General features: G+C 41.6%; 1 protein-coding gene across 1 annotated transcript in view; it reads left to right on the top strand.

The window, feature by feature from the left end:
- Nucleotides 1-1,268: 1,268 nt before the first annotated feature.
- Nucleotides 1,269-13,790, top strand: part of LCT (lactase) — a 63,970-nt gene continuing 51,448 nt past the window's right edge. Inside the window, exons 1-2 of the mRNA XM_053666768.1 lie at nt 1,269-1,914; nt 13,495-13,574. Of these exons, the coding sequence (XP_053522743.1) occupies nt 1,269-1,914; nt 13,495-13,574 (726 nt within the window). The remainder of the gene's footprint in view (nt 1,915-13,494; nt 13,575-13,790) is intronic.

Here is a 13,790-nt window from a genome sequence, read left to right as displayed (position 1 = left end):
GTACTGCAGTGTTAGTCATAATAGCCAAGACATGGAAAGAACTTGTGTCCTTCGATGGACAACTGAATGCAGATATGGTACATATATTCAATGGGATATTACTCAGTCATTAAAAATGAAATATTGCCATTTTTGACCACATGGTTGGCTCTTGAGAGAACTATGCTAAGTGAGGTAAGTCAGAAGGAAGAGAACCAGAACTGCTTGATTTCACTTAGATATGGGATATAACACAAAAAGCAACAAACTGTTGCTTCAGATATTTATTTGCAATTAATTAAAGCGGAAATAGAGCCAGTGTTCAATATGCAAGAGGTTAAATTATGATACCTCTTCACTGTGGAATGAATGTTGTGCATTGTTAAAAAGAGGTGGGTCTGCCATGGATGTGAACAAGGTGTGGGGCCTGCCTGCAGGAGTGAGAGGTGCTGGGGGGGGGGTTAAAGGTAGAAAAATCAGGACAACTGTAATAGCATAATAAAAAAAAACATAATAAAAAAAGAGGTGGGTCTATATATTCTGATGCAGACAAGGCTCCAACAGCTATTAAGTGAAAAAAGAAAGCTGTGGAGCAATACTGCAACCCTAATTTCATGTATGTTAAATCATATTCCACACGTAAAGCATTATATGTTTGTATTGCACATATGCAATAAACAAGCTAAAGAACGACCTTGTTTAATTCTCACCACCTCTCTACTTCCATTCTACAGAGGAAGCAACAGGCACAGAGAAACGCAGCAACTTTCTCCGGGTGAGATTTAGTCCCAGGCATCCCAACTCCTGAGTTACTGCCCCGCTGCACAGAGACAGCAAACGAGAACGAAGCAGCGCTGAGAGGGCTGAGCTAGGGAAGGGAGGGCAGTGAGGGAAGGAGACTTTTCAGGTTTCTATATTGTTTTACTCTTACAAAATGTGTAAATCATTTACCTACATATTTTTAAAGGGGAAAAATATTTGGCAAGGGGACTCGTTTTTGTTCTGTTCTGTGAACAAATTTTTAAATAATTTGTAAGACAGAAATGTGGAGAACTTTTTCCTTTGGACATTTTCCAGGTTTCTCTGCTTAAACTGTGTGAAACATTTGAGGTTTTCCTATCTCTTCTGGTCATTATATTTTTTGAAATTACATTGATGAACCAGGCCCTGATTTCGTTAGCATTGCTAACCCGGTTAAATATTAAGGGTTAATAATCACGTAGTATTTTACAACCTCAGGGGCAGTTATAAAGTAAGGGTTCTCAGTTCCTCCTAACATGTCCTCGAAAATGGAGCTGATTTGGAATTTCGTCTTTACTGTTCTTCTAAGTTTTTCGTGCTGGGGGGTGGACTGGACACTTGACAGAAATGCCATTCTCGCTGCTGGCCCTCTAACCAGCGACTTGCTGCGCGACCTGAGCGGCCCCCCGGGAGACCAGGGCTCCGACTCCGCGGCGGGGGACGAGGACCTGCGCGGGTGTCGCCAGCCGCTGCCCGCTTCGCTGCCCGAGTACCTCAGCAGCATCTCTGCCCGCAGGGTCACCCACTATAAAGTGTTTCTGTCTTGGGCACAACTTCTGCCGACTGCGAGCCCCCAGAACCCAGACGAGGAGGCAGTGCGGTGCTACCGGCGGCTCCTGGAGGCCGTGCGAGCGGCGCGGCTGCAGCCGCTCGTGGTGCTGCACCGCCGGACCCTCCCCGCCCGCGCGCGCGCCGCCCGCCGCGCCGCCGCCTGGGCCGCGCTCTTCGCCGACTACGCCGCGTTCGCCTTCCGCGCCTTCGGGGACTTAGTGGACACCTGGCTCACGTTTAGTGACTTGGAGGCGGTGATCGCGGAGCTCCCCCAGCAGAAGTCGGGACCGTCACGGCTGCAGACCCTCGCAGACGCCCACAGAAAAGCTTACGAGATTTACCGCGGGAACTACGCCTCCCCGCGTGAGTACCGGTCGCGCTGCGGCCCGTCGCCCTCCGCCCCGCCCCCCTTACGCACGACCCCGCTCTTCTTCCCCCTTCGTCGCCAAAGTCCGACCTGAGCCTTCGGTAGAGAAATTAGTGTGGCAGCGGGGATGTCTCAGGGGAGGCGGGGAGGGTTACACTGCACAGCGCCCAGCGCTCCCGGTGCAGGGGACCCTCTGCGCCCGAGCTGTGAGCGGGCAGCGTCCGGCCGCCCCGCGGTCTGCCGCCCGACTCCCGGACGCTTCCGAGGCGGCGAGCGGGCCCACCAACCCCAGCCGCCCCTCCCCTTTCGCTATGAAAAGCAACCTTCACCTTCTAGTTGAAGCTTGCGTTCCAGCAGGAGAGACAAATGCAGAGGTAAAATCGGGACGTTCTGATTGATAGGTGGTGAAAAGAGCATCATTTCCATTGTCCAAACAATTGCTTCACAGCTAGGTTGAGGTTCTGATTCAGCAGATCCCGGCAGCACCAGGACATTTGTGATTTTAATAAATTCTCTAGGTGAATCTGAGGTGCCCTAATTTAGAAAACCTGTTTTCTTGTTTTTATGATACACATGTAGTATATAATATATGCGTGCCTTTATATTCTACTTTATGAATTCTCATGTTACTAAAAACTCTTTGAAAGCATGATTTTCCATGGGCTTATAGGTTCTCATAATATGAATGGATCATAACATTTAAAATATTGCTCTCATTTTAATATATGTTTAATTTTTATTATTACAAATTATAAACATGGATATTTACAAATGCTTGCCTAACTTCTGACAAGTTCTTTCTGATAGATTCTTAAAACTGAAATGACTGGATCAAGAGAGTGCATTCTTTAAGACTTTAAAGCATGTTGCTAAATTATTTTCCAAAAAAGTTGTAAGAGTTTATATTAACCGTTATAAAATTGTTCTTCTGACCCCACTTAACCTGTTTTATCATTGGTAATTGGACAGCTAAAAACTATTACCTCCTTATATTCTTCATCTGCATGTATTTGATTATAGTCAGGTTAAACCTATTTTTCTAGGTGGAAAATCAGAGGCGTGTGAGTCTAGAGGGCTCTTTCAGGAGGGGGTGTGAGGAAGGCAGTGTTCAGGCCACCCGTTGAGCAGTGAAGGCGGGATCCACCCTTGAGATCTGGAGAAGAGGATTCCAGGTCCCTGGAGAGTGTGAAGCCTCCGCAGTGGGAACAGCGAAGAGCCAGCTGTCAGCGTAGTAAACAGGGAACGGAGGGTGGCAGGTGAAGACATGCTGGACCGAGAATGGATTCTTCGGAAAGCGTATCTTGGGGGGGTGGGGAGCAAGTAAAGCTTTGTTGGCTGTAATTCTGCTGAAGAAGCTCTGCGCAAAATGAACTTCGGACGGAAGAAGGCAAGATTGAACTTGGAGCATCTCAAATAAAGGAACATCTGTCTTATTTTGAGTCAGATTCCATATAATTAGTTAAATTATAAAACTAAATATATATGTTTATTAAAATGTTTGCATATTTTATTTTTAATTTATATCAGGTTACTGAAGACCGTTTCTTTTTTCTTTTTTAAAGACTGTTTCTTTTTTATACTATATTTCCTTTTTTTAAGATTTTTAAATTTATTTATCTTGAGAGAGGAAAGGAAGGAGAGGAGAGAAATATCAGTGTATGGTTGCCTCTCATGCTTCCCCTGCTGGGAACTGGCCTGCAACCCAGGCACGTGCCCCGACTGGGAATCGAACTGCGATCCTTTGGTTCGCAGGCCCACGCTCAATCCTCTGAGCTACACCAGCCAGGGCAAATAAATTCTTTTTTCAATCTTTTTATTATTTCAGAAGGTAGTGTTCTCTCTCTCTCTTTCTTTCTCTCCCTCTCATTCTCTCCTCATTATTAGTCTAATTATAACCCTATTGTTCTTTTTAAAAAAGTATTATTTAATATTCACAAAAAGTATGTTACTTATGTTGGTTAAAAGCAAAATACTGTAGCAAATACTCATAGAGTGATCATTCAGTCCAACAATTAAAATACAACATAATACCACTTCAACTCCAATGGCTATAATAAAAGTAGACAGACAATAATAAGCATTGAGGATAATGTGGAGAAACTGAAAAACTGAAAGACTCCTGCACTGCTGGTGGGAGCGAGTGATGTTGTAACACGCCAGTTTGGAAAACACTCTGGCATTTCCTCATTAAATGGTAGAGTGACCATATGACTCAACATGTCCTCTCCTGGTATATATATGCAAGGGTAATGAAAACAAATGTCCAGACTAAAAGTCATTACAAACGTTTGTAGCAGTGTTATTTATAATAACCAAAAGTGGAAACGACCCTAATGTTCATCACTGGGTGGATATATGAGGGAATATTATGATGCAGCCTTAAAAGGAATGAAGTATTGCTACGACTACAGCATGATGAGCCTTGAAGGCATTATGCCAAATGAAAGTACCAGTCACAGAAGACCACATAGTACATGAATTTCTTTATACGAAGTGTCTGGAATAGGCAGACCTATGGAGACACAAAAGTAGATTATCAATATCTATGGCTGAAAGAAAATGGGAAGTGACTGCCTCTGGGTCCGGACTTTCTCTTTGGGTGGCTAAATTGTCTTGGGATGACAGAGATGGTTGCAGTTTGTGAATATATTAAAAACCACTGAATTGTATACTTTAAAGGGGTAATTTTTTATTAAAGTTGACATTAAAATTATATTAGTTTCAGGAGATGTGAATTTTATGCTATATATTTAACTTTATGCAATATATATATAACTTTTACAATTTTAAAAATGTAAAAATTATAAATGGGAGGTTTGTGGGTTTATAAAACAAAACAGAGCAAACCATACTACAGCTTACATCTACTTGTATATTCCTCCCTCCTCTCCTTTGTTTTTCCCCTCCCCACACAGGGCACCACTATGCTAAGTATTCTGCTTACCTTTCACTGTCTGATGGCTTTTCCTCCCACTTGGTGTCCACAATGACTTAAAGGTACAAGGCCAAACGTTTTAAATAAAAAAATATTAGTTAAAGAACAGGTGGAATTTTATCAGATAAAGCACATTGACTGTGTTTTTAAAAAACATGTTAAAATCTCAGACTGATGTGACTCAGTAGGCTGGGCTTCATCCCACAAACCTAAAGGGCACCGGTTTGATTTCTGATCGAAGGATTGTTTTTCTCTCCATCTCTTTTTCCTTCCCTTCCTCTCTCTCTAAAAATAAATAAAAATTTGAAAAATATGTTAAAGAAGTAAATTTTCATTTACTACTCACTAGGAAATACAATAGGAAATGTGGTTCTGAATTTTTCCTAAGATGTTTTTTAGCAGGATATGATTTACATACAGTAAAATGCATAAATCTTGATTTTACAATTGATTAAGTTTTGGCAAACACATCCATGTAACCCATACCTTATCAAGATAAGACATTAGAGACTTCCACCAAGATGGAGACGTAGGTGGAGGAACCACCTTGCCTCTGTGTACAACCAAATCTAAGAACAACTATTTTTAACCACAATCACAACCAAGCCACACGGAAAATCGACAATACGGAGTCCAAAGACAACTAAATGCTCAGCTAAACCGGTAAGAGAAGCGAAGCCAGCAGCGGAGCAGGTTAGCAAGAAAATATTCCCAGGTGGTGCGCAAGCAGCCGAAGGCGCTGCTCGCGAGCTAGCTACGGGAGCGCACAGGGAAGAGGCATGGCGGGCTGTCTGCGGTCGGTCGCGCATCTGCGTGCAGAGAAACCAGTGAGAAGGGAAGCCTGCGCAGGGCAGCAGGCTCGCACAATTCCCATCGGATAAACAAGCCCCAGGCATGTGGTGTGACTGGACAGGCTGGGCTAGCGGAGAGGACCGCCATTGCTCCCTCTCTGACCACGCCCCCACACACAGCGTCACAAACCAGCGACCTGGGTCGCCCCGTCCTGGTAAACAACTAAGGCTTCGCTCCGCTTACTTAACAGCACGAATAGACCAAAAATGTCTCTGGGACAACTCAGAGCCCCAGAACCGATAGATCTAAGCAAATGAAGAAATAGCCAGTCTTTCAGATGCACAGTTCAAAACACTGGTGATCAGGATCCTTACAGAACTGGTGGATTTTAGTCACAAATTAGAGAAACATATGAAGCTAAACTAATTGAAATGAATGGTAATACAAAGGAAACCAATAGTAATGGAAAGAAAATTGGGACTCAAATCAAGGGAGTGGACCAGAAGGAAGAAAAAAATGATCAAACAGAAAAGAATGAAGAAATAAGAATTCAGAAAAATGAGGAGAAGCTTAGGGACCTCCAGGACATCTTTAAACGTTCCAACATCCGAATTATAGGGGTACCAGAAGGGGGAAAGGCACAGCCACCAGTGGAAAACTTATTTGAACAAATAATAAAGGAGAATTTCCCCAATCTGGCAAAGGGAAATAGACTTCCAGGAAATCCAGGAAGCTCAGAGAGTCCCAAAGAAGTTGGACCCAAGAAGGAACACACCAAGGCACATCATAATTACATTAGCCAAGATTAAAATGAAGGAGAGAATCCTAGAAGCAGCAAGAGCTAAGGGGACAGTCACCTACAAAGGAGTTCCCATCAGACTGTCAGCTGATTTCTCAAAAGAGACCTTACAGGCAAGAAGGGGCTGGAAAGAGGTATTCCAAGTCATGAAAACCAAAGACCTACAACCAAGATTGCTCTACCCAGCAAAGTTTTCATTTAGAATGGAAGGACAGATAAAGTGCTTCTCAGATAAGACCAAATTCAAGGAGTTCATCATCACCAAGCCCTTATTATATGAAATGTTAAAGGGACTTACCTAAGAAAAAGAAGATAAAAAAGATGAACAGTGAAAGGACAGCAAACTCACAGTTAGTAACAACCACACCTAAAACAAAAGCAAACTAAGAGGACAGCTAGATCAGGAGCAGAACCATAGAAATGAAGATCTCATGGAGGGTTAGCAACAGGGGAGTGGGAGGAGGAGTAGGGGGGAGAAGGTACAGAAAATAAGTAGCATAGACAGTAGATAGAAAATAGATAGGGGGGAGGGTAAGAATAGTAGGGGAAATACAGAATCTAAAGAATTTGAGACACGTGTTCATGAACTAAAGGGGGAAATGGTGGGGGAGGGGTATGCAGGGTGGAGGGGAATGGAGGGGGGGAATAGAGCAAATGTAATGGCATAATCAATAAAAAAGTTAAAAAAAAAAGAAAAAACAAAACAAAGAAAGAAAAAAAAGGATAAGACATTAACCAACACCTTGGAAAATACCTTTTCTGATTAATTGTGTAGATTCCTAATCAATCCTTAACCCCCACCCCCCAGAGCAAACAATGATCTGATTTTGAAGAACACAGTTTTTGTGCCTGCTGTCTTCTTTCATTCAGCATGAAGTCTGTGATATTTATTCACCTTGTTGCTGCATGAGTTATTTGCTCCTTTTGTACCTAACTAGTATTCTATTATGGGTAGATCATCCTTGAGAGGCATTTGAGCTATTTCCAGTTTTCATCTATCATGAGTCAAATTGCTAGTAGTATTCATTCTTGTGTAAGTTTCTATGTGCAACTACATTTTCATTTCTCTCAGATAAATACGTAAGAGTGGAACTGGGCCATACATGTATGTACCTGACTTTTTCGAAAGAGGTCAATTTTCCAAAGCCATTGCTCCATTTTACAGCCACGCCCCTGCCAGCCGGCAGGATGGTCTCAGCAGCCCCACCGGTGTCCTCGCCGGCACTGGGACGCTCATGTTCTCCCTTTTAGCCATTTTGATGACATCTCGTTGTGATTCCATTACTTTTTTTAAATATAACTTTTTATCCCAAGTGCTTATATGTGCTTAAACAATAGAACATTTAATTTGGCTTGGTCGGTTTTGAGAGACCATAAAAGAGTATTATACTTTTCGTAATCCTCTAAGGTTTCCTTTTTTAAAAAACAAAAGTATGTTTCCAAGCTTCTCCATGTTGTTGAATATAGCTGTAGCATGTTCTTCTTCGCTGCTGTACAAGTATTCCATTGTGGGGCTAAGCCACATTTTATTAATTTATTGCCTGCTTATGGACATTTAAATAGTTTTTAAGTTATGTTACTGTGAATATAACTGCTATGAATATTCTTGTAAATATTTCTTCCTGCACATGTGCAGGAGTTTCTCTTCTGTGGAGAATACAAGTGTTTTTAGCTTTGAGGGAGAATGTAAATTGTTCTCCATTGGGGTTGTAACCAACAATCCCCAATGAACAATTCCCTGAACAATGTAGAAGAATTCTTGTTTATCAGCCATATTTGTTCTCGTCTCTATAAAATTCTTATTTTGTTTCTTATTCATTTATGTATTGAGTTGTGTTGTTCTTACTGACTTGTCAGAATTCTTTATATATTCTTTTTTAAAAAATTTTTTAAAATTTATCTTTAGAGGGGAAGGGAAGGAGAGAGGGAGAGAAACATCAATGTATGGTTGCCTTTCATGCGTCCCCTGCTGGGAACTGGCCTGCAGGGAACCAGCCTGCAACCTAGGCATGTGCCCTGACTGGGAATCGAACCGCGATTGCCTGGTTCGCAGGCCCGCGCTCAATCTACTGAGCTACACCAGCCAGGGCTTAGAATTCTTTATATATTTTTAAATCTAATCTGATTGATTATATGTAATAATAATTTTCTAGTTCTTGTTCTTTCACTCTTTCTGTGGAGACTTTGATGAACAAAAGTTCTTATTGTTAACAAAAACTTATCAATCTTTTTCTTTGGTTGATATTTAAATCTATTTTCATGGTACTTACAATTACTTCCATGTATTTCTTCAGTCTGTAGAATATCTAGTTTCCCAATGTTTTAGTCCCTTTCCCCTCCTTGGTACATCTCACAGTTCTTAGGTAATTGTGCCTCTTTTCCATGCCCATTCTTTGGAGAGCCGTTTTCTGTCACTTCTATGACATTTCTTAATGACTGAGGGGCAGTCATTTAAAAATCAGAGATAATCTGCAAACTTGAAAGCCATTCTTGGTTTGTAGGATTTTTTTCCTTTTTAATTAACACATTAACAAATTAATAGACTTTATTTTTTAGAAGAGTTTTAGATTCACAGAAAATTTGACCAGATAGTACAGAGTTCCCATATGCCCCTCTCTCTGAGCCTAGTTTTTCCTAATACTAACATCTTACACTAGTATGGTATATTGGTTACAATTAATGGACCTATACTGATTCATTATTTTTAACTAACATCCATGTTTTATTTATATTTCCTTAGTATTTTTTTTCTTAATGTCCTTTTTCAATTCCAGGATCTTATTACATTAGTTTCATGTTGCTTTAGGTTCCTCTGGGCCGTGACAATTTCTCAGACTTTCCTTGTTGTTTTCTTTTTATCCTGGACATGCTGATTGAGAGGGGAAGGGAGGGAGAGAGACAAACATTGATCTGTTGCCTCTAGTATGTGCTCCTACTGGGAATAGAACCTGTGACCTTCTGCTTCATGGGACAAAGCTCTAACCAACTGAGCCACACAGACTGGGACTGAGTTTTCTTGTTTATAGTAACCTGATTGACATTTTCAAGGAGTCCTGGCCAGGTATTTTATTGGATGCCTGTTTTTTAAAATAGATTTCTCAAGATATAATTCATATACCATGAAATTTACCCCTTTGAAGTTTCTAGTGTATTTTAGTATGTGTTTGGCACACATACTAAAGAAGTAAATTCTTCTTTAGTAGAATTTACTTCGTATCAGAGATACGTGCAACCATCACCATGGTCAACTTTAGAACATATTTGTCACCTCAGAAAGAAATCTTGTAACCTTTAGCTCTCGCTTTTTTACCCCTACACTTCCCTCCCCCATCCCAGCCCTAAGCAACCACGAATTCACTGTCTCTATAAATGTCCCTGTTCTGGACATTTTATATGAATAGAAAAATTTATTTAATACGTAGCCTCCTGTGACTGTCTCTATTGGGATTTGTCTGACGTTCCCTCAAGGATACACTGACATTACAGTTATCAAAATAGCATGGTCCTGGCATAAATGAGCATATAGACCAGAGAACCCACAAATCAACCGTCAGCTATACGGTCAAATAATTTCCAGCAAGAGTGCCAAGGCCAATTAATAGGGGAAAAGGCAGTTTTTTTCAACAAATGGTGCTGGAGAAACTGCACACCCATGTGCAAAAGAAAGAAGTTAGACCCTAACCCTTAAAGCATATACAAAAATTAACTTAAATGTATCAAAGACCTGCACATAAGAAATAAAACTATAAAACTCTTAGAAGGAAACATTGGGACAAAGACTTTATAACATTAGACTCAGTGCTGATATTTTAGCTGTGACACTAAAAGTGCAGGCAACAGAAAATAAAATAGATAAATTATACTTCATCAAAATATAAAAGCTTTGTGCATCCAAAGACACCATCAACAGAGAGAAAGAGCAACCCATAGAATGGGAGGAAGTATTTGCAAATCATGTTTGCTGAGAAATTAATATTCAGAATATATTTTAAAGCTTCTAACTCAACAACAACAAGACAATCACCTGTATTAAAACATGGGCAAAGATCTTGAATTAATATTTTTCCAAAGAAGTTATGACAATGGCCAATAAGCACCCAAAAAGATGCTCTATCAACAGTCATTAGGAAATGCAAATCAAAACCACAAGATACGACTTCACATGCATTAGGTGGCTACTGTTAAAAACGAAAAAGAAAACTACAAGCGTTGTTGAGGGTACAGGGACACTGCAATTCTTGTGTATTGTTGGAAGGAGTGTTAACTGGGTAGCTACCACAGAAAACAGCATGGCAGTTCCTCAAGGAATTAAATACAGAATTACCATATGATCTAGCACTTGCAAGTAAATATGCAAAAACTTGAAAGCAGGGACTTGAACAGGTATGGGTATACCCATTTTCATTGCAGCAGTGTTCACAGTAACCAAATAAATGCCAGTCAGTGAATGCATGGGTACACTGAATCTGGAATATACAAACGATGGAATATTATTCAACCCTAAAAAGAAATAAAATTTGGCATGTGCTACGACATGGATGAACCCAGAAGAAATCATACTAGGTGAAATAAGCCAGCCACAAAACAAAAATACTACATGATTCCACCTCCATGAAAGACCTAGACTAACCAGTGCAGAGAGGGAAGTGGAACAGTGGGAGGGGGAAACGGGGAGTTACTGCTCAATGGACACGGAGCTACAGTCTGGGAGGGCTGGACGCTTTAGAGAGGGTGGTGGTGGCGGTTGCACAGCAGTGTTTTTGTACTTAATGCCACTGAACTGCACACTTCAACTCTTTAATAGTGCATTTTATGTTAATATTTTACAGCAATTTTTGAAAAGCTCTTTTCTAATCTTTTACTAAGTCTTGTAAACTTCATATTGACATGCTCAGCGTGCCAACACTGAGGAAGACACAAAAGACAGGCGCCGGCAGAGTCCGAGGGGGAGGGGCACGAACCCCCTCCCCCTTCCCGGCCCACCCCCACCCCCACCCCCACCCCCACCTTGGGAAGGGCAGGAGCGCTGAGCGTCCTCCGCTGGCTGAGCTGCCGGCACGCGCAGCCTTGCGCAGCAGCGCTGCGCTCCCGGTCCAGCCCTGGGCTTAGTGGCGTGAAGCAATGTTATTGGCAGTTCAGTACTGACCAGGTTCCGTTTATCGCCGCACTTGGGCCAAAAGGGAAAAGAGAAAATGGAAAGGTGCTGTTTGTGCAGACCCCTGAAATGATTTTGGGAGAAATAACTTCCCTTTGGGGTGGAAACAGAGATGAGTTGATCCTCTTAGTGAGGTCTAGCAACGACTCCGAGGGACAGGAGTTTACACAGTGTCATGCAGTGATTTTCTACCCAGGCTTAGAATGGTTAATTTTCAACCCACAACAAATACTGATTTTGAGTCCTATAGACATGAATACCTATCTCTAACCACATTTGGCAAAAAATTACTAGATAAAGTTATCTTAAACCAGAATATAACCCCCTTTCAGTCCCATAGAAAATGTGAGCTGCAGGTGTAGACTGATAATCTGTTTCGGTTAATCTGCATTTTACATTATTTTAAGAAGTACAGTTTATGTTTGAACTGAGAACTAGTTGGAAATGATATTGGGGAAGTTTGATCACTTTGTATAATATGAGAATTTCTGGAAATTTAGGCTCATTTATATAGTCTGAATTCTAAAAACAGCTTGTGAAGTCAAGTAGAAATGATTCATGGGTTACTTGTGCTTAAGGACTAACTGTACCCTTGTTTCACTTTATTGCTCTAGGGAGGGTACTAAATTGTGTTTTAAAATGTTAAGCACAAGCTGAGAACATATGGTCTCTGTGCTGCCGTGACGATGGACCAAAGCAGGGAAGTAAGTGGGTGAAAGGTAGGGTGCAGCCATCGGCACACTCATCAAATCACTGGGAATGGCGTTATCTTATCAGAACGGGGCTCATAGTGTCTGGGTGGCATTCCTGCTCCGAGAATTTCAAAGTTCCATTTGCTTAACAAAATAAGCACTTTGGAGTCGGCAGGTGGTTGGTAGTGGTGGTTTCAGTGGCTGGAAATCTTTCCCCTGTACAGAATTTGGATGAAATTCTGTCTTATAGTTTAAGTGCCTAACAGTGGTTCTGTTCAGTTTTTGTTCAGTGTTTTCTAATTATAGGTCAGAGCACCTACCCCGCACCCAGTCTTAAGCTTGATATTTGGGAGGAATAAAGAAATATTTAAATTTTGTTCCTCCAGTGAAAGATAAAGATGTGTATGCATCAAAGGGGTAGCAGCTCAAACAACTGAGGGTCCCAAACCCGAAGCTGCGTTTCTCTGATCGTGGTCTGAGGACCTCTGCACAGGAAGCACCGGGAAGCCCGTTAAAATGCACCAGTTCCTGGGCCCACCCCAGTCTTCTGAGAAGCACTCAGGTGGCTATGAGGCACACAGACTTGAGCACCACTGTGAGGTGATCAAATGTCAAAGCCAGCAGGTACAAGCTGCACTGTGTGTATTCCCTGTTGACTCCACAGTGCATAGTAAGGGCTGAACTGATGTTTGTACAGTAAGTGAGGACAAGAAACAGCAGCTCCCTGAGTGCACCCTGCCTTTCATTGCTTTTACTCTTTTAAACAACTTTTACAAGGATACTTTTACCAGGACTTCAGAGTCCTGGTTTATACAAAACACTCTCTGAAGGGTTGTTCTGTAAGCCACCTTGTTTTCTAAACTCTTTCAGCTAGGGTTAAGTCATGTGACTGATTTCTTCAGAAATTCTTTCTAAATCACCCTGGCTGGTGTAGCTCAGTGGATTGAGCGCGGGCCTGGGAACCAAGCAACCAAGGTTCGATTCTCAGTCAGGGCACATGCCTGGGTTTGCAGGCCAGTTCTCTCCCTCTCTCCTTCCTTTCCCCTCTAAAGATAAATAAATAAAATCTTTAAAAAAAAAAAGAAATTCTTTCTAAATCAGTGAACATGGAATAGAAAGTTCGATGGGAAAAAAGGCTGCAAGAGGCCTCGTGGTCACAGGTTCCTGCCTTGCTCACTGCACCCCTCCTCTGGTTGCTTTCAGGTGGACAGTTCTCCATCGTCCTACCAGCCACAGCGGTCTGGGACCTCCTGCTTGAACCGTCCATGTCCTCACTTGCCAAGGTGAGGAAAGTTCCTGAAATATTGTCTGTAATATCTGAGAAAAGTTGCTGTTTTCATTTTAAAAACCAAGAGATGTGTTTGTCTGCTGGCTTAACACTTCTATAAATGTCTCTTCTTAATGTTATACATTCTCTAAATTCGTACTTTAAAACCAAATCTCAGCTCCTGCCTATACAAAAAAGCCAAATGCCTCTGCTTGTTGTGATTTTTTATTTA

Source organism: Artibeus jamaicensis, unplaced genomic scaffold (genome assembly GCF_021234435.1).
Source record: "Artibeus jamaicensis isolate MK-2021 breed Jamaican fruit bat unplaced genomic scaffold, CSHL_Jam_final contig_1284, whole genome shotgun sequence".
Classification (NCBI taxonomy): domain Eukaryota; kingdom Metazoa; phylum Chordata; class Mammalia; order Chiroptera; family Phyllostomidae; genus Artibeus; species Artibeus jamaicensis.
Note: the sequence above shows the minus strand (reverse complement) of the source record. Positions and strands in the feature narration are given on the sequence as shown.